Here is a 24,254-nt window from a genome sequence, read left to right as displayed (position 1 = left end):
TGTTTTCTTCCTTTCTGACTGCGTTCTTGTATTCTGTGATGCATGCACTTATTCTCCTGTTGGTCTGTCCAATGTATGTGGCTGGGCAATTGTTACATGGTATTTCATAAACTCCTTGGTTTTCTAGCTGGATCTTGTCCTTGGGTTTCTTAGGATGTTGGCTATTTTTTGGTCAGTGCCGAAGGCTGTCCTGATATTGTATTTGTGGAGAATTTGGGTGATTTTATCTGTGGTGCCTTTGATGTAGGGGAGAAGGGTGATATCGTTGTCCTGTTCTATGTCTTGGGTTTTTTTGGGTGTCCCCCTTAGGATTAGGTTGGTAATTGTGTTTCTTTGGAATCCATTGGAAATTAATATGTTAATGAGGGTGAGTAATTCGGTTCTCAGGTGGTCTTTGTTGGCTAGGCGTTTGGTTCTGGAGATGAGGGTCTTGGCTATGGAGTTGATCTGTGCAGGGTAGTGATAGGATTGCGCGTTTAAGTAGCATTTAGTATGTGTTTTCTTCCAGTGGATGGTATGTCCTAGGGAGCCATTGGGTTCTTTGTAAATTGGGACATCCAGGAAGGGAGGTTGGTTGTTGCCTTCTGTTTCCATGGTGAATTGTATTTTGGGGTGTAGGCTGTTGAGATGTGTAAGGAAGTTGTCCAGTTTTCTTTCCTGTGTGGCCAAATTTCGAAAGTGTCATCTACATATCTAAGCCAGAGTTTGGGTTTGTGTTTGAATTTGTCTAGAGCATTGGTTTCAAAGTGTTTCATGTATAGGTTAGTGATGATGGGTGAGAGGGGTGATCCCATGGGTGCTCCTTCTATCTGTTTGTAACTTTGTCCATTGTGAATGAAATATGTGTTGGTTAGGCAGTAGTTGGTCAGATCTAGGATGTGCTTAGGGGGGTTATATTTGTTTTGGATAGGTGTCAAGGCTTCTTTAATAGGTACTTGGGTGAAGAGGGATATGACATCGAAGCTCATGAGTAGGTCGCCAGGTTGCAGATTTTGTTTCTATATTGTTTCTATGAAGTAGAAAGAGTTTTGTATGTGTGAGGTGATGGGTTCTGTGTAGGGCTGGAGTTGTTTGGCGAGAAATTTGGCAAGATTCTGTAGTGGTGAGCCTATGGAGCTGACTATGGCTCTGAGTGGTGTTCCTTCTTTGTGTATCTTGGGGAGGCCATAGAGCTTAGGGCATCTGGATGATTTTTCTCTGGGGATGATTCTTTGCTGGATCTCTTCACTGATGGGAGAGGCTTTTATTTTGGATTTGGTGTTTTTTTCCAGGTAGGTGGTGGGTCTGTATTTAGAGGTTTATAAGCGGGGTCTTGGAATAGGTTGGATAATTTGGATTGGTAGTCTGATGTGTTCATCACGACCATGGCGTTGCCTTTGTCTGTTGGGAGAATGATTATGTTGTTGTCTTTCATCAAGTTGGTGAGTGCTTTTTGTTTTTTTCTGTGTAAGTTGCTTCTGGGTGGTCTGCTGGAGCAGAGGACATCGGTGATTTCAAGTCTGATTTTATTGACTACATCTGGATTAATTTTGGTTAGGCTAGCTTCAACTCCGCATATGATGTTTTTGGTGGGGATGCGTTTGGGGGCGACTGCAAAGGTGAATCCCTTGGAAAGGACATTAGTTTCTGCTATGGTGAGGGTTCTGTCTGATATGTTGTGTGCTGTTTGTTTCATGCGTTGTTGTGGGGGGATTGGGTTTCTGGTGTTTCTCTCGTCTGTGGAGTTTGTTGGTGGGTGTGTCTATCTTGTGGGAGGTTTCTGTTTCGGCTCTCTAGAGGGCTAGTTGTTTGGATTTGTCCCAGTGTGCTGGGTGGATTTTGTTACTGAGTTTGAGGTGGAGAGTGAGTAGATCCCCATTGGTTTGGTGTAGTAGGAATCTTTTCCTGTGGAGTTCATTTCTGACTAGGGCTAATTCCATTCTTTTCAGGATCCTTTCAGTGGCTGAGGTTTTGGAATGGACTTTGAGTTGGAAGCATGTGGGGATCGCTTTTTTGTCTCGGCAATTGCGTAGGAATGTGTGGTCACATAAGATGGTGGCTCTTCGGACTTCGAGTTTTTCCTAGGTCCTGGTCAGCCAGGGAAGTTTCCTCCCCATAGAGGTAGGAAATTTGTTTTTGTAGATTTTCACGGGTACATGTATGCAGGTTGTGCCGTGTTCAGGTCTTTTCCCATGTAAGATTGAGAGTATCTTGGCGATGTTTCGATGAGGTTCCACTCTCCATCTTCAGGCTGGTGCTTTCAGCTTCGTGCTTGTGCGAGCAAAGCGTGATCGGAGCTGCCGTGTCTCTATAAATACTGGTGGGGAGGTGTGGTATGCTGGCTCTGTTGTAAGTGGGCTGGTTGGCTGTCTTGTTATTTCATGATTAGTTGATGGAGTTGATGTTTGCAGATTGGTTGGCTTTTTCGTAAAAACCTGTATGGCTGAGGTACTGGCTGTGTGTCCATCAGCCTGTTGTGTTGTAACGACCTGGGTAATGGGCTGTGTGATGACCTTCTGAGTTCAATTGTTGTGGCATCCTGGGTCTTGTGCTGTAATCTCCTGGGTCGTTGGCTATGTTGCAACATCCTGAAGTTTTGTGGTATAACCTCCTGAGTTCTGTGATGTGATATCCTGAGCGGATGGCTGTGATGTAACATTCCGGGTTTTGGTTTGGCTCCAAGTTTGAGGTCTGGCTATGGCGTGTGTCAGGCAGGCAGGCAGCTAGGCAGGCCTTATCATCAAATGAGTCCCAGCTACGAAAACCAACACCGGACCCAAAACAACACATGACGCCAACACCAATCTCCCTCACCAGACTCAAACCCAAACTCATCCCATAGACGAAAGGCAACCACCATCCAGAAACCAAACCACGGCTGCATCACCAGCTGCCACACACTCCGACCCCAAACTAAGCACACTGACACACATACACAAAGAGAGCGAGAGAGTGTTGATGCATCAGATTGAAATGAAGCCTAGTTTAGACTGAGGCCCTTTTCCACATTGAAACATCTTTGCTAGCACATTGAAACCTTTTGGGTGTCTATTAAAGGTTTTGTGGACGAAATATGGTCAAGACTTCCAGGAAGCTCTCACATTTTGTTGAAGCTTTAAACAGGATCCATTGGACCAGATCTCCACCCTAAAAAATTACTTTTCCCCAATGTATTACAGTGCCAATTCTGAAGAAGCTAAAACGAAAATGTACTGGTAAATTACAAGGAGACCACACACACACACACACACACACACACACACACACACACTCCCTTCTAAACCTACTGGAGCAGGTGATTGAACTAGAATAGATATCTCATCTTTCTGCTCGCTCCCTCCTTTATTTATTTCTTTTTCTTTCTGTCCCTTCCTTCCAGTCCCCCTTTCTTTGTCTATCCCCTTTTCTTTCTTTCCCTTTTCTCTTTCTTTTCTTCCTTCTCTCTTTCTCTCTCTCTTTCTTTTCTCGGTCTCTCTTTCCCTCTTTCAGGATCACCCCATTGACTTGGTGCACTGCTCCATTTGGACTTGCTTGGGCAGGTCCCTCCGGTGCAGTGGGCTCAATGGGGTGGACCTGCAGGGCCGGCACCTAGAACACGGCAGTGGCGGCACGTTTGAAAAGTAGAGCAAAGCCAGAGGTCGGTAATTTTTGCTGCAAAGAATCACAAAAGCTTCTGGGTTGTGCACAAGAAGGGAGACACATGTCAATGCAATTCAGCAACATAAAATAAAGAAATACAAATAAAACAAATCAACATGAATCGGCAAAGCATCTCTGATTAGATTATATTCACTGCTAGAATCTAATCAGATATGTTTTGCTGATTCTAGTCCAATGACCTGCTCCAGCAGGGTTGGAAGGGAGTGTGTGTGTATGTGTGTGCATGGCTGTCAAAACTCCAAAAACAGGTCAAGAAGCTCTGGGGAGGCCAGTCATAAATTAAAACACTTGCTAAGCAACCGGCCATTAAGTAAGGACCACTTGTATTTGGATTGCCAGTCACCTGGCCACGCCCATCCAGTCACATGACCACCAAACCACACCTACCCAGTCACGTGACCAGCAAACCACACCCTCAAATTAGGCCACACCGACAGAAATTTGAATCTAATCCCTGGGTGTGGGGAACCGAGGGCGGTGGACTGAAAAAGTTTGGGAACCACTGCACTGGAGAATAGGTTGACTCTTCTGTGTCACGGCCCCTCAAAGATTGGCAGATTGTTATCATGTCATGCCTAGTCCTTCTGTGGGTTAGAATAGACCCACCCACTTCCTGCAATCATTCATCAGACACTTTAGCCTCCAGTACCCTAATTATTGCTTTTCTTTGCACGCTTTCTAGAGCAGGGGTGTCAAACTGGATTTCTTTAAGGGCCGGATCAGCATTGTAGTTGTCCTCCATGGGCTGCGGGGGGCAGGGCAGGGAATGTGTGGAGGGAAATGAACGGATGCCTCCTGCAGCATCCTGCCGTAAAATGGGTTGGGGGGTGCACCATTGACCTGTTCTGTTATATTTCTAGGCTGGCCCCATAGGCCAGATTTAAGTATCCTGCAGGCTGGATTTGGCCCAAGGGCCTTGAGTTTGATACCGCTGTTGTAGAGTGTTAACATCTGTTTTGTATTGTGATGACCAAAAATAGTTGCAGTATTCCAAGTGAGGTCTTACCAGTGCAATAGAAAACAGTAATAACACTTCGTGTTATCTTGATTTATCCCTTGATTGATGCAGCTTAGGACTGCACTGGCTTTTTGGCATCTGCTACACACTGCTGGCCCATACTTAAGTGGTTGTCTACTAGGGCACCTAAATTCCTCCCTTATTTACTGCTGTTAAGCCACATATATCTATTCTGTACCTGTGTATCTGTTTTTTATTGCCTAAGTGTAACCTTAACTTTTCTCACCACTGAATTGCATTTGTTGGATAGGGTCCAGTATTCAATTGTTTTGGACCTTGAGCCTATGTTCGAAAGTGTTGGCTATTCCCACCAGTTTTGTGCTGTCTGCAAATTTGATGAGCTCCCCTTCTATCTCTTATCTAAATTGTTTATAAAGATGTTGAAGAGACTGGACCTAAGACAGACCTTGGGGTACTCCAGTGCATGCTTCCTTCCTTTTAGATGTAATTCCATTGAAGACTATGTTGAGTGCAGTTGGTCAGCCAGTTACAAATACTTCTTGCTATTCCATATTTTTCTATCCTACCACGTAGTAGGCTATGATCTACTTTATCAAATCCTTTACTAAGGTCTAAGTAAACTGCATTTGCAGCATTTCCTTAATCCACTAATGTAGACATTTGTCCAAGAATGCAGTGCATAAATTAGCAATAGCAATAGCACTTAGATTTATATACTGCTTCACAGTGCTTTACAGCCCTCTCTAAGTGGTTTACAGAATCACCATATTTTCCCCAGCAAACTGGGTCCTCATTTTACCGACCTTGGAAGAATGGAAAGCTGAGTCAACCTTGAACTGGTGAGATTCAAACCGCTAGCAGTCAGCAGTCAGCAGAATTAGCCTGCAATACTGCATTCTAACTAACCACTGTGCTATCACAAGCTCTTAATAATTTGTTGTTTCTAGGTGTTCACAGATCCATTGCTTAATTATCTTTTCTAGGTTTGTTGTTGGCTAGTGATTTTTGTGCGGTGTGTAGTAGTATACAGATGGTCCTTGAGTTATGATAGTTCACTTATTGAACATTAAAAGTTATGATAGATATATCAGACATACTGTTTCAAAATTACTATGGTCACAGCACCCTGTAGCATTCAATCTTAATAACAGCCATGCAGATGCTGCAGCATCTCCCCCCTCTACCCCCATCCCACCCCGATGGGATCCTGCGGGTCCTGGCTTGTTCTCAATGTTTCCTGGAAGAAGTTGCCATTTTCAGCACTCTGGCAATTACTTAGGAAATGGTGATTGCTTTTGGAACTTATTTGGAACTGATCAGGTAGTTGTAAGTAGATTGAAAATATCTCCTGGTTCTTGATAGGCTTTGGGAAGTCAGTCTCTGCAAGCAAAGGCACCAACTTTAGGATGAACTTTCAGAGTTTGTCTTTTTAATCCCCTCCCTCCCTCTCTCCCTCCCTCTCTCAGAAAGGCACGTTTCTTCAATTAAGAAAACTAAAAAAATGCTGGGAGGCTAAGACTTTTTGATCTCTCTCCCCCATTACGTGTTAAAATCAAATTCCCTGCCTCTCCTCCAATCTCTATTCCTTTTAAAAATCTTACCTTTACTGCAGGTTGAAGAGCAAAGGAAAGGCAGTAAGTAAGCAAAAAAAGCTTCCTGCAGCTTTTTGGCTTTACCTGAAAAAAAAAATGCAACTCAAAAAGTTTAATCTTTTAGGAGTCAGCTAGAACTCCTCTAAATGGTTTTTTCTGTTTGTGTCTGCTTTTAGAATCCAGCTAGGACACCAAAGCAAGTCATAGCTGCATTGTAAGAGTAGTTAAACAGCAAAAAACTCCAAGGACTCAAGCTTCTGCTCTGTATTCTGCATGTTTTGTGCTCTTGCTGAAATTTTATGAGCTGAATTTCTGCAACTCCTGGAGACAAAAAGCTGTAGAAAAGTTTTGCTTGCTTGCAGTCTCCTGATAACCATATTCCACTCAAGAATCTGCAAGTTCATTTAATGAAGGCGCTGAGAGAACAGGGATGGTTGGTCATTATTTGAGGCAGTTCAATATCTGTTCTGACTTCTGACCCTAATGAGCAGGCTAAATTAAAGTTTAACTCCAGGACTACCTGTATCTGGAACATCTGTAGAAATGTAACATGCTAGTGAAGTTCAGTGACTATTTTTACCCAACATTAATTTCAACCAACTCAGTAGTTTTTATTTATGAGAGGAGATCCAGAAAATCATTTTGAGGGAGGTTATGGTATTAGACTTTAAGAAACCCTGTCATAGACAAATGATTGCAGCAGAACAGTTTATTTATAATCATTGTTAAGTTGCTGGATCAAATATTTTGCATTTAAGTGAAAGCGGGGGTAGAAAAAATACCAAATACCAAAACCATTTTAAAAATATTATTTTCAGATTATTTCTCAAGATGAAGCAGACAGAAGAGGGAAGGTCTATGATAAATACATGTGCAGCTTTCTATTCAATTTGAATAATGGTATGTATATTGCTGTCTTCAACCTTCTACTTTATTCACATTTCTTATCTCAATTATTGGCCACAATACTAATGTTGCTTCCAGTTATCTAATCAGAATTGCTGAGATTTTAGGTTTGAAATATTTAAGGTTCTTAGTAGTGGAAGAAAATGTTTTAATGTTAAATGTTATCAGGAATTGAAAACCTAACAATGATAAAAAGCAGATTAATTTGTAGATGTGAGCAGCAAAGATGGCACTTCATGAAAACCAAAGTGTTAATTGACTAAAATACCCAGAATATTTTATAGAAAGTATTTAAATAAATATTATGTATGATAACTGATAAACCGAAAGTTATAAGCCAAATCAGTAATTAAAGCATAATAACTCAAATGACAGATAAAGCTTTATTTGCAGAATGAGTTATTTTTTTCTAAGAATATTACTATATTTCCTACTTTTCAGGCAGTTGTGAATTTATCTGTTGTTTTTAATTTAGATTTTGTGGTTGATGCAACACGGAAGGGTAACAAAATAAGATTTGCAAACCATTCAGTCAATCCCAACTGCTATGCAAAAGGTAAATATCGATACAGAAGTATATCATACTCATTTTTTAAACAGAAGATTTTTGTAAAATCTTTCCTCAACTTTTTCTTTTACAGTTATGATGGTTAATGGAGATCATAGAATAGGCATATTCGCTAAGAGAGCCATTCAGACTGGTGAAGAGCTCTTTTTTGATTACAGGTAGGGATAATGCTAAAACCTAAATTGGGGAAATAATATATTTCAGTATGTAAATCATGAGAATACTTATACTAGCTTTTATCAATAAAGAATTGCAAAAAATATATGTAGTCAGAATTATTAATTGTAAGCTCATAAATTATTGGATGTAGGGTAATCAATTTCATTTCTATGGTGTGTTTTTTAAAATACATTTTTTGGGTAACTGGGAGCCCTTTATTGTTTTGATTTGGCAAAATATAGAAAGAAGTATCATGATGCCACCTTAAAGAAAAGTTAAAATTATAATTGTATTTCTTAACTTTTGTAAATATTGGAAGTCACTATATCTTTAACCCTTTACTTTTCTTTATAAAAAGTAGGTAGCTTTTCAAAAGCTTTTTAGATTCATTTTTCTCATTTTATTTTACTTTGCACTATTACTGTTAAATGTTTTTGATAAAACTTATATATACATGTACACACACATAGTATTCTTAGGTCACTCTGCTTTAAAAATAATTAAATACAACTTATTTATCTTTTTCTAGATATAGTCAGGCTGACGCCCTCAAGTATGTAGGCATTGAAAGAGAAATGGAAATCCCTTGATACCAACTACCTCGCCTATAAAACAGCTGCCTTATCTTCAGGAGTTTCTACTACTGTGGGCAATTTTATTTTTAAAAACTGAATTGATGCAATTTGGAATGCAAAATTTGCAAAGTACTGTACCTGTAATTTATATTGACAGATTTTAAAATCAACTTTTTAATGCCTTTTCACCAGCTGCAACATATTTTGTACCATTGATCTTTTGCAATAATGCAGTGTGGTACACTTTTTGAACCTTGAATAAAGGATACTTGAACTTTGAATTCATATTGTATGTTGCCATCTTTAAATAAAGGCTTGGCTGAATGTATAAATGTAAAAATATTTGAAAGTGTATTTTTTACATGAGAAATCTGCTAAATAATCTTAACAAAATTAACCAAACTTGAATCAAAAATACCTGTGAAAAAAAATGAATACTTTATTGATCCTATAAAGATCACAAGAGCAGTTTTAGTGTTTGTCCCAATTAATTGCATGCTCACCAAGTCTTTAGACTTTACAGAATCTTATCAACACATGATGTGACAAGGGATTGTTTTTAGAGCCTGACAAGTTTTAGGCTGAGAAGGGGCTGTTGGTCCAAGGTTAGCTACCTAGCTTCTGTACCTAGCAGAAAGTAGAACCTGCTTTTTAAGTTCAGTATTTTAACCATTATATCCTACTGGTACTATATTTTTTTACATCAAGAGCTGTATGTTGTTAAACTTTTCTTTTGTCCTAGTGAACTTTATTCGTCTTTTTACAATGAAGTATAAAAAGGTCTACAAATATAACGTGTGCTCACATGACTGCTTCTGCTCTCGCCTCATTCTTCAACATGCTGTAGAAAAATTCCATACAACAGCAAAAGCTATCTCTAGGAATAGTACTGAACTCAGTGTCTCTCTCTGTCTGTGTATACACACACATAAGACAGAGTCCCTAATAAACCTGCAGATTGCACGCATCAGAACCAATGTTCCCACTAGTTAAATATGAGTGCACGTAATATAACTTCCTGTCACTAAAAGTACTATTCAGCAATAAAGTGTGGATGAAATATTCTTACATGTGGGACACAGGTAGTCCTCATGTTACAAGAGTTCATTTAGTGGCCATTCAACGTTATAACAGCACTGAAAAAAATGACATGACTGTTTTTTATACTTACAACCATTGCAGCAGTTCCATGGTCATATAATCAAAATTTGGATTTTGCAACTGACTCATATTTATAATGGTTAGTGTCAGAGGGGAAGCCAGATTCACTTAATACTTGTGTTACTAACTTAACTGCAGCGAGTCACTTAACTGTGACAAGAAGGGTGATAAAATTGGGCAAAACTAACTTAGCAAATGTCCCATTTAGCAACAGAAATGTTTGGCTCAATTGTGATTGTAAACTGAGGACTACCTGTACTTAATTTTTCCTTTCCTCTGTTTCAAAGGAAATGGATCAAGACTGATTTGAGCTTTGTGAAGTTTTACTTGTGGTGGCACTAGAGATAACACTGAAAGCAAAACAGTACCCAGATCATCTGGCTTTCATATTCATTGCTCCTTTTATTTACATTTAAGAAAGATAGCCATGTAACTTAACAATAAACCAAATGCAAGTTGTACAGAATTTTTTTATTTATCGCACATTAAAAAATGAAACACACTATACAAATGATTTTTCATAGCAGATTACACATGTGCCCAATCAGATTCTCTCAAAGTGCTGCCAACGTGTATAAGTGCTTCTCTGGGGAAACAGCTCTTCTTTGTATAGCCCAGGGGTCTGCAACCTTAAACAGAGACATCGGGACCCATTTCCCACAGAAAACGAAACACCGGGAGCCAAGAAATCTGTGGGCAGGGCCAACTTGACGTCACTCTCCCACCTAGTCACATGACCCACACATCTGGTCATTAGGGCAGCGAACCGGTTATTAAAAAACACCAGGAACCACAAAACCCTTTTGACATCTCACTCTCCGCCCTTGTCTCTTCCCCTCCCTCTCTCCCCCACCTGTCTCTCCATTTCCCCTCCCACCATGTCTCTGCCTTTTGATCCCCCCCCCCCATGTGTGTATCTCTTGCTCAGTGTCTCCTCTCAGAAAGCCAAGGCTGGGCCAACACTGCGAGCTCTCCTTGGGGCTCTTCGCTACTCCTTAGCAACTTTTTGGAAATCCAGTTGGCTGAGAAATGAGTGTGAGCCATGGCTTTCCTCCCCATTTCTCTTATGGCCCCCTGGCTAGCTGTGGAGGAGCCTGGAGGGTGCGTACCAGTGGGGAGATCCTCAAGTGAGTGGCCACCCACCCCACGCACGCCTTTGCTGTACTTTGGCCAAGCCCAGCTGCTTGCTTGAGGGTCTCCCTGCTCATGCACACCTTCCTGACTCTGCCACAGCTGGCCAGGGGATCAAAAGAGAAGGGGGGGGTCACCCAAAGGAAGCCTCCGCCACGGCTCACACTTGTACCTCAGCCAGCCCGATTTCCAAAAAGTTGCCAAGAAGTAGCGAAGACCAAAAGAGAGGAGAGAGACAAACAGACATAGAGAGGGGAGGGTAGACTGGTTGACGGGCAAGTGTCTTTGGTGAGGACACTCTGGCTTTCTCTGAGCCTGACCCCCAGGGTGGGCGTGTGAGGTTCAGCAAGGCCAGCCCCCTTTCCCCACTGCCCTGAGCTTTTTAAAGCTGCGGCTGGGACTGCGGGCCCATCCCCCCTTCAGATGTCCCCTCCTGGATCTCATTCCCACCCCACCTGCCCTCATGTTAGTGAGGCTGGCGTCAGTTGCAGCCGGGTTGGGTGTTTCAGGGCAAAGAGCAGGTTGCACATCTCCCCAACACCAACAAGGGCTGGAAGAAGCTACAGCAAAAGTGAGGCGCCTGAGAATCAGCCTCAGCCACTTCTCCATCCCCTGCCATCGCCCTTACCTTCTGAGGCCACGGGAGGAATGACTGAGAGGGGAGGGCGAGGGGTGGGACCAGCCAGTGGAGCCACAGCAGAAGGCCCGAAGAAACGCATGTAGCTTTGGAGCCATGGGTTGCCGATACCCAGTATAGCCAATGTATTGATTTATATGCAGTAGCATGCAACCTCCAGTAGAGAAGGTTTTAGATTCCATTCCATTCTGTTCTTAAATTAGATTAAATGGCATTGGTGTCCATATTTACAAACTTGAAATGTATCAATCCTGAGCAGGTGTGATGTAATTCTAGAACTGGCAGATGGTAGTCCTGATCTTAGTTATAAAAATGGAGGTCCAGACAACAGCAGACTAACAAGTTTTATTCTCTTTCAAACTTGTTACAATTAAAGAGTGCACAGACATCTGCTACAAATTGTTAAGCCAAATAACTGTAGGTGTCCTTTTCACCATCCACCCGCTCCAAGTATTCCTTCTCTATTAGAATATCAATGCACTTCTGAAAATAGAAAAAAAAAATATTCTGAGATGTTTTTAACCATTTTTATCCTGTGATTCTCAGTGTTTAACAAGCTTAACAATGATTTAACTAGGGAAGACATACCACAAAACTTTTCTTAACCTGACATTAAAGAAATTGATATGGGGAAAGGCCAAAAGAAATGGTAACTGCTAATTTCTGTTAGTATTAATAGGTAACCATTACCTGTTATTATCAAAAAAACTTAAAGAAAACAAAAAGATTCATAAAGTACGCCTATTGCATCTACAAAATAATTGAATTTATCACCTAATAATGGTAGAGAGGTTTCAAAGGGAATTGAAGTACAAGCATAGCTAAAAAGTTGAGTTTGATTATAAGAAAGTAAGTGTTCTATTCCACACGGTAAGGTTTAAACATAAACATGTAACTGAAGTTACTTACATTTTTCTGGATGCTGTTTAACTTATAACTTTCTTCTAATAGCTTAATTTAGTGCAGTGCCCCATATTTTTAATATGCTAAAAGTAGAGTTTTCCTGTTAAGTAATCTTCATGCAAATGAGTATATCAATGTTTGGCAAGCTACGACTTCTACCTTGTAGATCAGGGGTGTCATACTTGATTTCATTGAGGGCTGCATAAGGGTTGTGTTTGATCTTGGTGGACTGGGGTAGGGTGGCCAGCTCAATGTCACTTGTGTAGGGGGTGCCAGTGGCACCCCAAGCACTCTGCCAGTGAAAATGGGCTCCCAAGCTCTGGTTTTGGCTGTGAAAGCCTCCTGCAACCCTGCCAGTGAAAACAGAGCTTGGGAGGGCCACGTGCAGCCTCACGACCTTCATTTTCACTGGCAGAGGCACTGCAGGCCAGTCTTTCATTGTTTCCAGGGCGTCCCACAGGGGACCAGATCTTTCATTATCCCATAGGGCCAGATCTAAGCACCAAATCTAGCGCCCGGGCATTGAATTTGACACCCCTATTCTAGATAATTATTTGGTTCAAGGGCCGCGGCCCAGTGCCAGGCTGGTCCAGAATCAGAATGTGGAAGTGGTGGATGAACACACATGAAGCTGCATTTGTGAAAGTGGTGCACATAAAACTATCCCCACTGCCAGTCTCCAGAGCCAGAAGGTTGAAGACTGTTGCTTTAGACAAACCTTTATTACTGGGACGCGTGGTTTGAATCTTGATGACAGCTGGGTAAGCACTTCTCCAAGCAACTGCTGATGCTTAAGGACTTTTCTCATCTTCATAATCCTTACAATAGCAGCCTAATATACACAAAATTTAGAGTTAAAAGTCCAGTCCTTGATCAACAAATACTACCAAAGGCTAATAATCATCAAACGTGTACAGAGGATGGATGAATGCTAGCAAGTATATCATTTGATTGTGACAATTTCGCAACAAAAATAAACTAGCTTAAATCTTGAGACATTTAAATTAGATTAGATTCAACTTTATTGTCATTGCCATGGATACAGGCAACAAAATGCAGTTAGCATCCAACCAGAAGTGCAAAACAACAGTAAAATAAAAGTATGTATGCAAATATGCAAGGCATCTATGAATATGTTAATAGAAAACACAACAGAATGTATGTACACGAGTACACAAAGTGTGAATGCACATATAAGCATATACAACTGTACAAAATGTTTATGGACAAACTGAATATAAATACAAATGCACAGAGAATTATACAAAATACATCATATATTATCAAGGGAAGGATCAGCATATGTGTGGGGACAAACAAACTGAGGAGTTCAGCAAGGAAACCACTGTGTGGTAAAGCTGTTCCCTAGCCTGCTGGTCTTAGACTGCAGGCACCTGAACCTCCTCCCAGATGGAGGAAGAGTAAACAGTTTGTGGGCTGGATGGAAGGGGTCCTTAACTATGCTGTGAGGTTTACGCAGAAATCATTTCCTCTGAATGTCCACAATGGCAGGAAGTGGATTCCCTATAATGCATTGGGCGGTTTTCATCACCCTCTGTAATGACTTTCTTTCTTTTATAGTGCAATTTCCATAACAAACTGAGATACAGCTGGTTAGGATGCTCTCGACTGTGCAGCGGTAGAAATTAGTCAGAATAGCTGACGAAACGTGATTCTTTTTCATACATCCTACATAGATCCTACAAATACATCCTACACAGATATAATAGTTGTCTCTGACTCTCATATATCAACCAAGGAATGTAGGGAAAACTGATTTTTTCTGCCAGGACCATTTCTATAAAGATAGAGAATAGCAACTTCGATCAGAATACACATGCAAATGAATTATATAAATGTCAAATTAGGTGCTGCTTTAAGTCAGAGAAACAAAATTCAAATAAATTTTAAAATGGTGTAAATGGTTTTAAATTGTGTTACTATATTTTTTTTCATTTTCTATAAATGTCCAAGGACAAAGAGAAAAAAGGGGTTCAAAACTGTATTCTGTTTGCTTTCTTTGTAAGAATCCTTCTTAAAGGATCAGGGAAAGGAACCTCAGGAGCAATAATTACAAATGATATTTATATGACCATGAGGACCCTCTGTGTCTCAAGTAGTCAGCACTCAAATTCAGCGCAGTTGTAAGTATGAACAGTGGCTGTTCAATGAGTACCACTTATTGTATCTGAAATATATCTCAGATAGCATAGATGACAAAAATTAGAGGATCTCAAGAAGCCTAAGTAGACCATGATGTATCAATAATCCAAATACCATATGCATAGTCAAGTTATTTTCATGAAGACAGATTAAATTCTTTCCAAGCAATGAAACCTGTAGATAGATCATATTTAGTATATAATTGGGAAATGAAGATTTCAATGGGCAGTTACCAGACTGCTAGCAATAAAAACTTACTAACAATAGCATTTACTATTGTGGAAAAAATTATATTTAACAGCATTATTAAATAAGCTGCTAGCCACTGAAAATTCCAGAGTACCTGAATCAGGAGTTTTCGATCTTCCTCTATATTTTTGTGTGTTGTTTCCTGTTCCTGCTTCTGTTCAGTCTTCATTGGCACATTTATATTCACTCGCAATTTTTTGCTGCCAAGGAAATTTAGGCAAATAATTAGTTCTATAAAACAGAAATGAAGACCTACAGAAACCTTATGATGAAACATTAGTGAAAGGCAATATAATTAATATAACAAAGGCAGGAGTCTTTTTTCTGTTGAATGCTGCATTAGATAATCCATAGTTATATCTTTTCTTGTTGTGACTCAGAGGTTTGAACCTGCTCTGTCAGAAGACATAGACTCGAGTGATGAGGAAGATCTGGCATTAAGGTTTGAGCCTGCCTTGTTGAGTGACATAAATGGGAGTCAGGAGGAAGAGGAGGACTTGGCTCTAAGATTTGAGCCTGCTTTGCTGGAAGTTTCGGAATCGTCTTCCTCTCCAGAAACTTCCTCCCTAATTGTGCCTCAGGTGTCGGCAAATAATCAGGAGAGTGTGCTGGAGTCATTAGCTGAAGATCAAGCCAAAAAATGCTGGTCTGATGCAAGGCTAAAACGCAGGCAGAAATCTGACATACAACGTAAAAAGAAAAGAGACTGACACGCCCCTCAGAGAATATAAGGAGGTGTGTTAGCTCTGAATCCCTGTTCGGGTCAAATTGTCTTTTGGAGTTAGCAGTTCAGATGAATTATTCTGTGTGATGGACGCTTCTGATTTATTGCTTTGCTCGTTATCGGACTTGGTAGGCAGCTTCTGGGAAAACTGCCAGGGACGAATTCAGCCAAGGGAAGTTAACTCTGTCATTTCTGTTTCTGTCTGTTTAAGTATTTTCCTTTGGAAATTTGGACTCTCACCTTGTGGCTACAGGTGAGGCAGAACATTTTTTTATTTCTCAGTAGGCTTAAAATTAATGCTTGCAAACAGGATATCTTAAAATTGGACTGTGACCTATCCATTGTTTAAACTCCCACTCTCTCCTAAGCATCTGGTTAAAAACACAAAATAAACATACCAATCAATAGTTTTAAAGATAGTATCTCAATTGCATTTTTCTTAAAATATTGCTCTGTGCAGCCTACATTATGACCAGATTCAACTGAAACAAACATTTCCAACAAGCATATGTACTGGTAGCAATCTTTATAGTAGCTAGTAAATTAAATTATTATAATGTTAATTATATAGATAAAAACAGTCATAACCACTAAATAATTTAAAAATACTGCCTTCCGACATATGTTTCAAAAAGTTATTACATATATTCTATTCATCTCTGTTGGTTTGTTGCTATTGAATTGGCCTTAACTCTAACTTAAAGCCTTCCTCCAGATTCTCAATTAAAAGGCATCCATCTTTTTACTTGGCTCTAAACTTCCCCAACCATAGATTACCACTCGTGTGCATATATTTTGATTATTGTGATTTTTGTCATAAAAATGGCCTTATCCTTCAGAATCTTATCCCAACTTGTGATCACTTTCCTCTATAATCAACTTTTATAGAAATGATAGAGAAGAATGTTTATTTCTTCAGCACATTATCCATCTTCATTAATGAAGAAACAAAAAGCTCGACTTCTTGGTTCTCAGCAGCAACTTTATTAAGTTTGCAGGTTGATATTTAACAGTATTCCAAATTTTTCCACTTTTACTGTGATAATTTCTACTGTTTATTTTTGGTTGACAAGGACTCTTTTGTATTAGTATATACAAGTTATGTTATATTTAGTGTTTTGACTTATAATGTTTTTTTCTAATCCTGCTAATCTAATATTTAGCATATAAATTAAATTACTATATTTAGTAATTATATTTAGTCTTTAGTAATTATGTTTAGTTTTGCTATTTTCAAAACAGAAAAAGTATATAGCTGCTCCCTTCATTTATATCTCTTCTGTTATCTGATTGATCTCCTGCCTCTTTATTTTTTCTGAAACCTACCTGTTTAACGTGGCATTTCTCTATCCATACAAGTATATTAAGCAAAATGGTTTGTGAAGAATTTCAATGATTCAGTGACTTTTTTTGTATGTTGGTCAAATTTTTGCAATCTTTATTCATATGAAGCAGTTATAATGAACTGATTTTTCTCCTGAATTTTGAACAATCCAATGGGTATTTCAGGTTCATCTCATATGGGTCCTATTCTGATTTCAAATTTCAGAATGCGTCCCAGAAGTCCATTTCACTAATCCATACATTATTTTACAATTTATATACATAATTTCTACATTGAGAAGCTATGCAGTTTTAATGTTTGCCTCTTTAGGGAATGTAGCATTTAGCTACTTGGAAACATGATGGGGATTCTAGATATGATTTACAGCTGAAGAACAGCATCATGAGTTGTCAATTTAAACTTTCTTTTTAAAAAAAAAGCTTTATTGATTTTACAATTAAAATAAATGAACAAAGACATACACAACATAGAAAAATAAAGAAAAATAAAAAAACGAATAAAAGACAGTTCCATTATCGATAGTTTGTTGTTTCTTATTTGTATCATTATTGGTGTCATATTTAAAGCTTAATGCAAATATACATTTATTACAGTTATAGCTTAGCCTCCTTTACAGTTTATTGTTGTTTATTATTATATTATCTATCTTCGTTCTATCCAATCATACCTACAGTTCCAATTCTTTTAATATTCTGATGATTCTTTGTCTCTAAATGCTAGGGCCAATTTATCCATTTCTGCACAACTTACTATTTTCTGAATAGTCATTTCCTCTGTTGGAATATAAGATTGTTTCCAACATTGTGCAAAGGCCAATCTAGCTGCCGTGAGTATGTGTAATATTATGTATTTGGCTTTTTGGGGAATTGTCTATTAAATATCCCTAGTAAGAAGAATTCTGGTTTGAGTTCAATCTGTTCAGTCGTAATTCTTTCCTCCAACCATTTTTTAATTCTCCGCAATATTTTTAGGCTTCTGTACAGGACCACCACATGTGGTAGAATGTTCCATGTTTCTTTTTGCACTTCTAGCAATTCAGATTCATGTTGGGGAACATCTTCGCTAGTCTCGAAGGAGGGAGATGCCATCTGTAGAACATTTTATAGGCATTTCCTTTGTATGTTGCCGATTTTGTAATTTTATTATTTCTGGTCCAAATCTTTTCCCATTCTATTAAAGTAATGCTGTGTCCTATATTTCTACTCCAAGCTATCATATTACCTTTGACTACTTCCTCCTCTAGTTCTATCTCTAATAGGTAATTATAACATTTTGTTATTTTTTTTCTAGATTCTAGATTTGATTTACAGCTGAAGAACAGCATCACGAGTTGTTGATTTAAACTTTCTAAAAGCCAAAATTTAATTCTAGTCAGTCTCCACTCATTTGAAGTGAACAAAACTGATACAGAAGTGTAGGGCTTTGGAACAGTATTTTGACAGAAATGCAAACATGTTATTGCAATCATTAATAAATACAGACAGACCTTTTCAGACATTTAATCCACTATCTTAAGATTAATATCTTAATTCTGACTAGAATTTCAATTCTGAAATTTTATTCAACTATCTTTCTTACTTTTTGTAGCCAAGGTACAATTTTATTAAAGTATCCAGTTTCAATTCCACTTCATCAACATTTGCATTTTCATCTTCTAAAACCTATTAAAAATCAAAAAGAGCCATGTCAGAACATATTTACAAATTATTTCACCACCCTCCCAAAATAAAAGCACTTACCAACAATTTTGACTTTAACAAAATCTGGAGTACTTGTGCCAAAATATCCTAAAAATCAGAAAAGTTTAAAAAAAGTTAATAAATGCCTAATTCGTTCCCTAATTAATATACTTTATGGGTGATAGTGAAGAATATATGCAACCAGTGCATTTAGTTTAAAGCTTTTACAACTTATAAGATCATGTGAACAAACTGCATTTAAACAGAAAAAAACTCAGCAGATTGGTTGAACGTAAGTAATATTAAGAAAAGTGAAATTGTGCTATATGATATTTAAAATTTTCTAGACTGAGAAAAAAAACAAAGATTTTATGAAGGATACTAAAATTCTATTTTACTGTTACTGCCCAAACACCTTTATAATAATTTTTCTGGATGATAGTCATAATTAATGTTTTAAAACTAATATTCAATCATAAAGGCCCCAAATCTGTTTCACACTTAAATTTGAAAGCAAATTTAATGTATTGTTGCGATGGATGAAAAGACTGGAAGAAATATGGAACTTTTATTATTTTTTAAGATTACATCAGTGAGGCAACATAGTACACAGAGATGAAAGAAATGTAATAGTAACAAAAGCAAAAAATGAATTCAGATATTGGGACTAGTTTGATTATTTTAAGATTTTGTTTCAGTTTATTTTTAAACTGAGATTATCTTTTTTAATCTTCGTTGATAGTACTTTTGAATTAATGACTGAATAACTAAATTTGTTTAAGATAGGAGAAATATTGCACACCCTGTTAGAGTTAATATGAGTTATGTTATGTTTAACTTGGAGTAAGAAATTATTTGATACTATAGTTTTTGTATCTGTACTGAGGAGTCGGATGTCTTTTTAAAAAATTTATTACACTGCCACTTTTTCTTTTTTCCTCATTTTTTAAAACTTTTTCCTCTTTTGATTCTTTCATCCCTTTTTTTGTATTTTTTAAAAAATTAATAAAGTTGTTTTAAAAAATTGAAAACTGCTAATTAAGTTTTGTGTTCATTACAATTCTAGACTTAAAGAAATAAATAGATGTAGTAAGTGGAACAATAAGTAATTGTAATTATAATAACATGAAATGAAGCTTTACCATTTTTATTTGAGTACTGTCTGTGAGCTGCTGGACTGTGTAGGCATCTTCTGTGTTATACTGCAGCAGGATTGCCATCTGAAATGTAGATGCCTTAAAAAGGCAAGAAATAACTTTTAATTGAATGAATTTCCAAATTAACATGAAGAAATTTATCAGAGCAAATAGAGCAATATAAAATCTTATCTTTCAGACCAAACAACTCTTTCTGTATAGTTTGCTATTTCATATAAGCTGAAAAATACCTATTAAACAGATTTTGAATAGACAAATCCTGCATGTACAGTGAATGTTTTGAGATTACACAACCAAGAAGAAAGCAAAAATGAAGACTGAGAAGATCTATGAGTGCTAAATACAGTGTTTTCAGAAAATATGTAGATACCCTTTACATTTGTCAATTTTGTTATGCTACAGCCTGATTCTAGTTGAAGTTAATTCTTTTCTCATTTAATCTACACTCAGTGCTCCATAATAACAAAGTGAAAACAGAATTTTAGAAATGTCCATAAATGTATTAAAAAGAAAAAAAAACCTGAAATTACTGCCTCAAATATTTTTAGGTATGATGTAACAGTGGTGGGATGCAAAAGTTTTTACTACTCGTTCTGTGGCCATGACTGGGTGGTCCTGTGACTGTGTGGGTGTAGCCAACTCAACATCACTCACAGCAAGGTGGGGCGGCACCTTGCTAAGAGTGATGTCAGGTTGGCCACGCCTACTCAGTCACATGACTGATGCTGCAGAGACATGGTGATTTTCTGCGGACCTTCCCCCACTCCACCCCCATCCTTGGGCTGACAAAATAAAAGCCCATCTAAAGATCACGAGTGCAAGGAGTGTGAAGGGAGGCAGGTACTGCGCCTCTGAGGAAAAGAGGAGGTGGCAAAGCCCTGGTTGTTCACCCAGGAGGGACAACAGAGGGACATGCCCGTCGCCCTAGCTACTTTTGCTCTTGACGTCTTCCATGGGGGCTGCGGAGTGAACAATCAGCAGTCTTCCGAAGAGGGAGGCTTAGCGTGAATTAACGGGGAGGGGGGAGCGTGGGAGGGGGTGCTTTGTCATGCAGTGGGGATGAAAGAACAACTGCTCAGTCTCTTGCCTACAAAAGTGAGGATGAGTGTCTTTCCAAGCAAGCCACAAGCAGCAGCAGAAAAGTCTAAAACTTGGGCACTCTTAAAGTCAATTTTGAAGAGCTGTAAGGCATTTTGTCAGATCGCCGCCAAACTCATCACTGGGAGAGGTTTAGCTCCTGAATACATGAGAAGTCTTGGGCAAAGTTTTTCCAAATTTTGGCCAAGACTTCTCCTCCTTGGCCTCAAACATACACACAGGACGAACACGCAAACACCTCACAGCGCCGGAGGCATTTGCCCATACACCATCTCCTTGCAGAATGTCCTGGTGCCATGAAGTGTGTACGTTTGCTCTGTGTGTATGTTTGAAGCCAAGATGGAGGAGATCATAATTTAGAATAAAATAGAATAACAGAGTTGGAAGGGACCTTGGAGGTCTTCTAGTTCAATTCCCTGCTTACACCACTTCAGACAAATGATTATCCAACATCTTTTTTAAAACTTCCAGTGTTGGAGCATTCACAACTTCTGGAGGCAAGTTGTTCCACTGGTTAATTGTTCTGTCAGGAAATTTCTCTTTAGTTCTAGGTTGCTTCTCTCCTTGATTAGTTTCCACCCATTGCTTCTTGTCCTGCCCTCAAGTGCTTTGGAGAATAGCTTGACTCCCTCATCTTTGTGGGAGCCCCTGAGATATTGGAAGACTGTTATCATGTCTCCCCTAGTCCTTCTTTTCATTAGACTAGATGTTAGGCATCCAGAAAGTATCAATGATATCAATCACTCCGAGACATTTTCTCTTCAATTGTTTTATTTAGAAACAGATCTAGCATGTCAAAGGCAATTTCCCAAAGTGGAATTATTTTTGCATGTTACACAGAATCCACCTTCTCTCCTCGCACTTCTATACTTCATAAATCACAAGAACCAATTAACTGCAACTGGAATTTCCTAATATGACATACAGAATAACCTTGAACTTTTCAACTCCTCCACCCCCCTTCCGTGAAATGTGACAGCTGAATTTTAAAGCTGGCACTAGACACACCCAGTTCCTGCAACCATTCTTCATGTTTTAGCCTCCAGTCCCCTAATCATCTTTTTTGCTCTTCTCTGCACTATTTCTAGAGTCTCAACATCTTTTTTACATCATGGTGACCAAAGCTGGATTAGGTGTGGCCATACCAAGGCATTATAAAGTGGTATTAGTACTTCACATGATCTTGATTCTATCCCACTGTTACATAGCCTAGGACTGTGTTGGCTTTTTTGGCAGCTGCTGCACACTGCTAGCTCATATTTAAATGGTTGTTCATTAGGACTCCGAAATCCTTATCACAGTTACTACTATTGAGCAAGGTACCACATATACTGTATTTGTGCATTTGATTTTTCTTGCCTAAATGTAGAACCTTACTTTTTTCATAATTGAATTTCAATTTGTTAGATAGTGTCCAATGTTTAAGTCTGTCAGACGACTTGGCCGAACTAAGTTTTCCTGCCTCAGAAGCTGCTTGGAAGGTAGCCACCACAGCCTGTCCCTTTATGGTTCCCCACCACTCCACTTGGCTTCAGCGTGAAGAATGACTGGGACCGGGAGAGTCGAGTCCTTTCCCTTTGGCAGTGGCAGCCCCGCTGGGCTGGCTTTGCACAGGGCCAGATGGCAGGCTGCATCTAAGCACCTTAAAGGGATAGGTAGGCCATAGGAGCTGCCTTTCGAACAGCTCTGCTGAGAAGGAAGCCAGAAAAGTTCAGCCAAGTCTTCTCCTTCTCAGGCATGCATACACACAGAGTGTGCACACATCTCACAGCGCTGGAGGGACTCGCTCACATGCTGTCTCCTCGCAGAAGGAGATGGCCTCATGTGTGCATGCTGTATGTGTATGCCCGAGAAGGAGGAGAAAACTGGGCCAAACTTTTCAGCTTCCCTCTCTTCTGACACACACTGGCCAGGCAAGTGTCCAGCGTCGCATGGGGCAAGTATCCTCCCAGCCAGCACAGCTATGCAGATTCCTGGCCAGGGGGCAGAGCATCCTCCTGGCCAGTGTGGCCATGCAACTTCTCAGCTGACATTCAGAGGCAAGCAGGAAGCTGCAGGAAACACAGGAACCTTCAGTAAGTGCAGGAAGCGCTGAGAACCGTGAAAAACTCCAGGAAGGGGCAGGAAGCGGCAGTGGAAGCTGGGAATGGTGGAGGGGCAGTTAGCTAGCTGGGCCGCAAGCACATGCGATGGAGCTGCAGTACTGATGGTGAAGCAAGCCAGACAAGCCCAGGGACAGTAGCGCAGCCCAGGGATGGCAAGCCCAGGGACAGCAGTGCAGCAGCGTAGGCTGGGCCAGGAGTTGGCACTTGAGCAAGGCTTGCTAAGGTGGCAGCAAGTAGGCTGGGTTGAGAATCGACTCAACTGGCTTGCCTGCATGCTCACTCTCTCAGGGAGATTAGGGAAGGAAGGCAGGTAGCAATGGCAGACAAAGGCAGGTTAGCAATGGCATGGCGGGTGAGATAAGTGATTGGGTGGGGCGGGGCACCAGCCAGAGATGGTATTTGCCGGTTCTCAGAACCAGTCAAAATTTCTGCTACCAGTACATCAGAACTGGTCTGAACCAGTTCAATAGCACCTCTGGATGTGACGAGCTTGGCACACTTGGATTGGGAGATTTTCTTACATTCTTCCTTGCCAATTCTCTCAAACTGAATCAGGTTGGATATTGACTATTGGTGGACAGCCATTTTCAGGTCCCTTCAGAAATGTTCAATAGGGTTCAAATCAGGGGTCTAGCTGGGCTACTCTAGGGCATTCAGAGTTGTCTCTAAGCCACTCCTGTATTGCCTTGCCTGTGTTCTTAGGACTGTTGTCATGTTGGAAAGTGAACTTCAGCCCAGTCTGAGGTCCTGGACCCGTTTTCATTGAAACTTGTGGAACAAGTTTTCATTGAAGATATACCTGTACTTCGCTCTATTCAGCTTTCTCTTAACCCTGACCAATCTTCCTGTCCTTGCTTCTGAAAAACAGCAACACAGCATGATGCTGCCATGTTGGGATGACTTTGGGCAGGTGAGTTGAGATATTGGGCAGGTGATGAGCGGTGTCTAGTTTCCTCCAGATATAATGTTTAGAATTGAGGCCAAACAGTTCAATCTCGATTTCATCAGATCAGAAAATCTTGTTCTTACAGTCTGAGAGTAGTTCAGGTGCTTTTTTGCAAACTCCAAGCAGGCTTTTATGTGTTTTGCACTGAGGAGAAGGTTCTGTGTAGTTACTCTGCCATAAAGTCCAGATCAGTGGAGAGCTGCAGTGAAGTTTTCTGGAACTCCCTTCTCCACACAGGATCTCTGGGAGTTTGTCAGAGTAATCATCAGGTTCTTGGTCACCTCTCTTATAAGGTCCTTCTCAGTTTGACCGGACAACCAGCTTTTGGAAGAGTCAAGGTTGTGCCAAACATCTTCCATTTGAGAATTATAGAGGCCACCATGCTCTTAAGAACCTTCAGCACAACAGAAATTTTGTTGTAATCTTCCCCAGATCTGTGCCTTAAAATAATCCTGCTTCTGAGCTTTGTAGGCAGTTCCTCTGACCTTATGGCTTTTGCTTTGCTACAGTATGCATTGTCAGCTTTGAGGCCTTCTAG

General features: G+C 39.7%; 2 protein-coding genes across 11 annotated transcripts in view; one reads left to right on the top strand and one right to left on the bottom strand.

Moving 5' to 3' along the window:
• Window positions 1-8,758, top strand: part of EZH2 (enhancer of zeste 2 polycomb repressive complex 2 subunit) — a 97,373-nt gene extending 88,615 nt beyond the window's left edge. For 6 of the 7 annotated variants that reach the window (XM_087916868.1, XM_026702307.2, XM_026702305.2 and 3 more), the window contains 4 exons: window positions 7,029-7,110; window positions 7,592-7,672; window positions 7,758-7,842; window positions 8,373-8,758. In XM_087916868.1, the coding sequence (XP_087772994.1) occupies window positions 7,029-7,110; window positions 7,592-7,672; window positions 7,758-7,842; window positions 8,373-8,433 (309 nt within the window). In that variant the 3' untranslated portion in view covers window positions 8,434-8,758. Of the gene's footprint in view, window positions 1-7,028; window positions 7,111-7,591; window positions 7,673-7,757; window positions 7,843-8,354 lie in introns of all 7 variants that reach the window. The other variant, XM_087916867.1, reaches the window with a different exon arrangement.
• A 2,919-nt stretch (window positions 8,759-11,677) lies between these two features.
• Window positions 11,678-24,254, bottom strand: part of CUL1 (cullin 1) — a 65,519-nt gene continuing 52,942 nt past the window's right edge. For all 4 annotated transcript variants that reach the window (XM_026702303.2, XM_087916865.1, XM_026702302.2 and 1 more), the window contains exons 17-22: window positions 19,553-19,645; window positions 18,471-18,518; window positions 18,310-18,392; window positions 14,757-14,862; window positions 12,969-13,082; window positions 11,678-11,830 (exon numbers count right to left, since the gene is read on the bottom strand). In XM_026702303.2, coding sequence (XP_026558088.1) covers window positions 11,750-11,830; window positions 12,969-13,082; window positions 14,757-14,862; window positions 18,310-18,392; window positions 18,471-18,518; window positions 19,553-19,645 — 525 coding nt within the window. In that variant the 3' untranslated portion in view covers window positions 11,678-11,749. The remainder of the gene's footprint in view (window positions 11,831-12,968; window positions 13,083-14,756; window positions 14,863-18,309; window positions 18,393-18,470; window positions 18,519-19,552; window positions 19,646-24,254) is intronic.

Source organism: Pseudonaja textilis, chromosome Z, assembly GCF_049901715.1.
Source record: "Pseudonaja textilis isolate UNSWEBS1 chromosome Z, rPseTex1.2, whole genome shotgun sequence".
Classification (NCBI taxonomy): Eukaryota; Metazoa; Chordata; class Lepidosauria; order Squamata; family Elapidae; genus Pseudonaja; species Pseudonaja textilis.
This window is presented reverse-complemented; position numbering and strand designations above follow the sequence as displayed.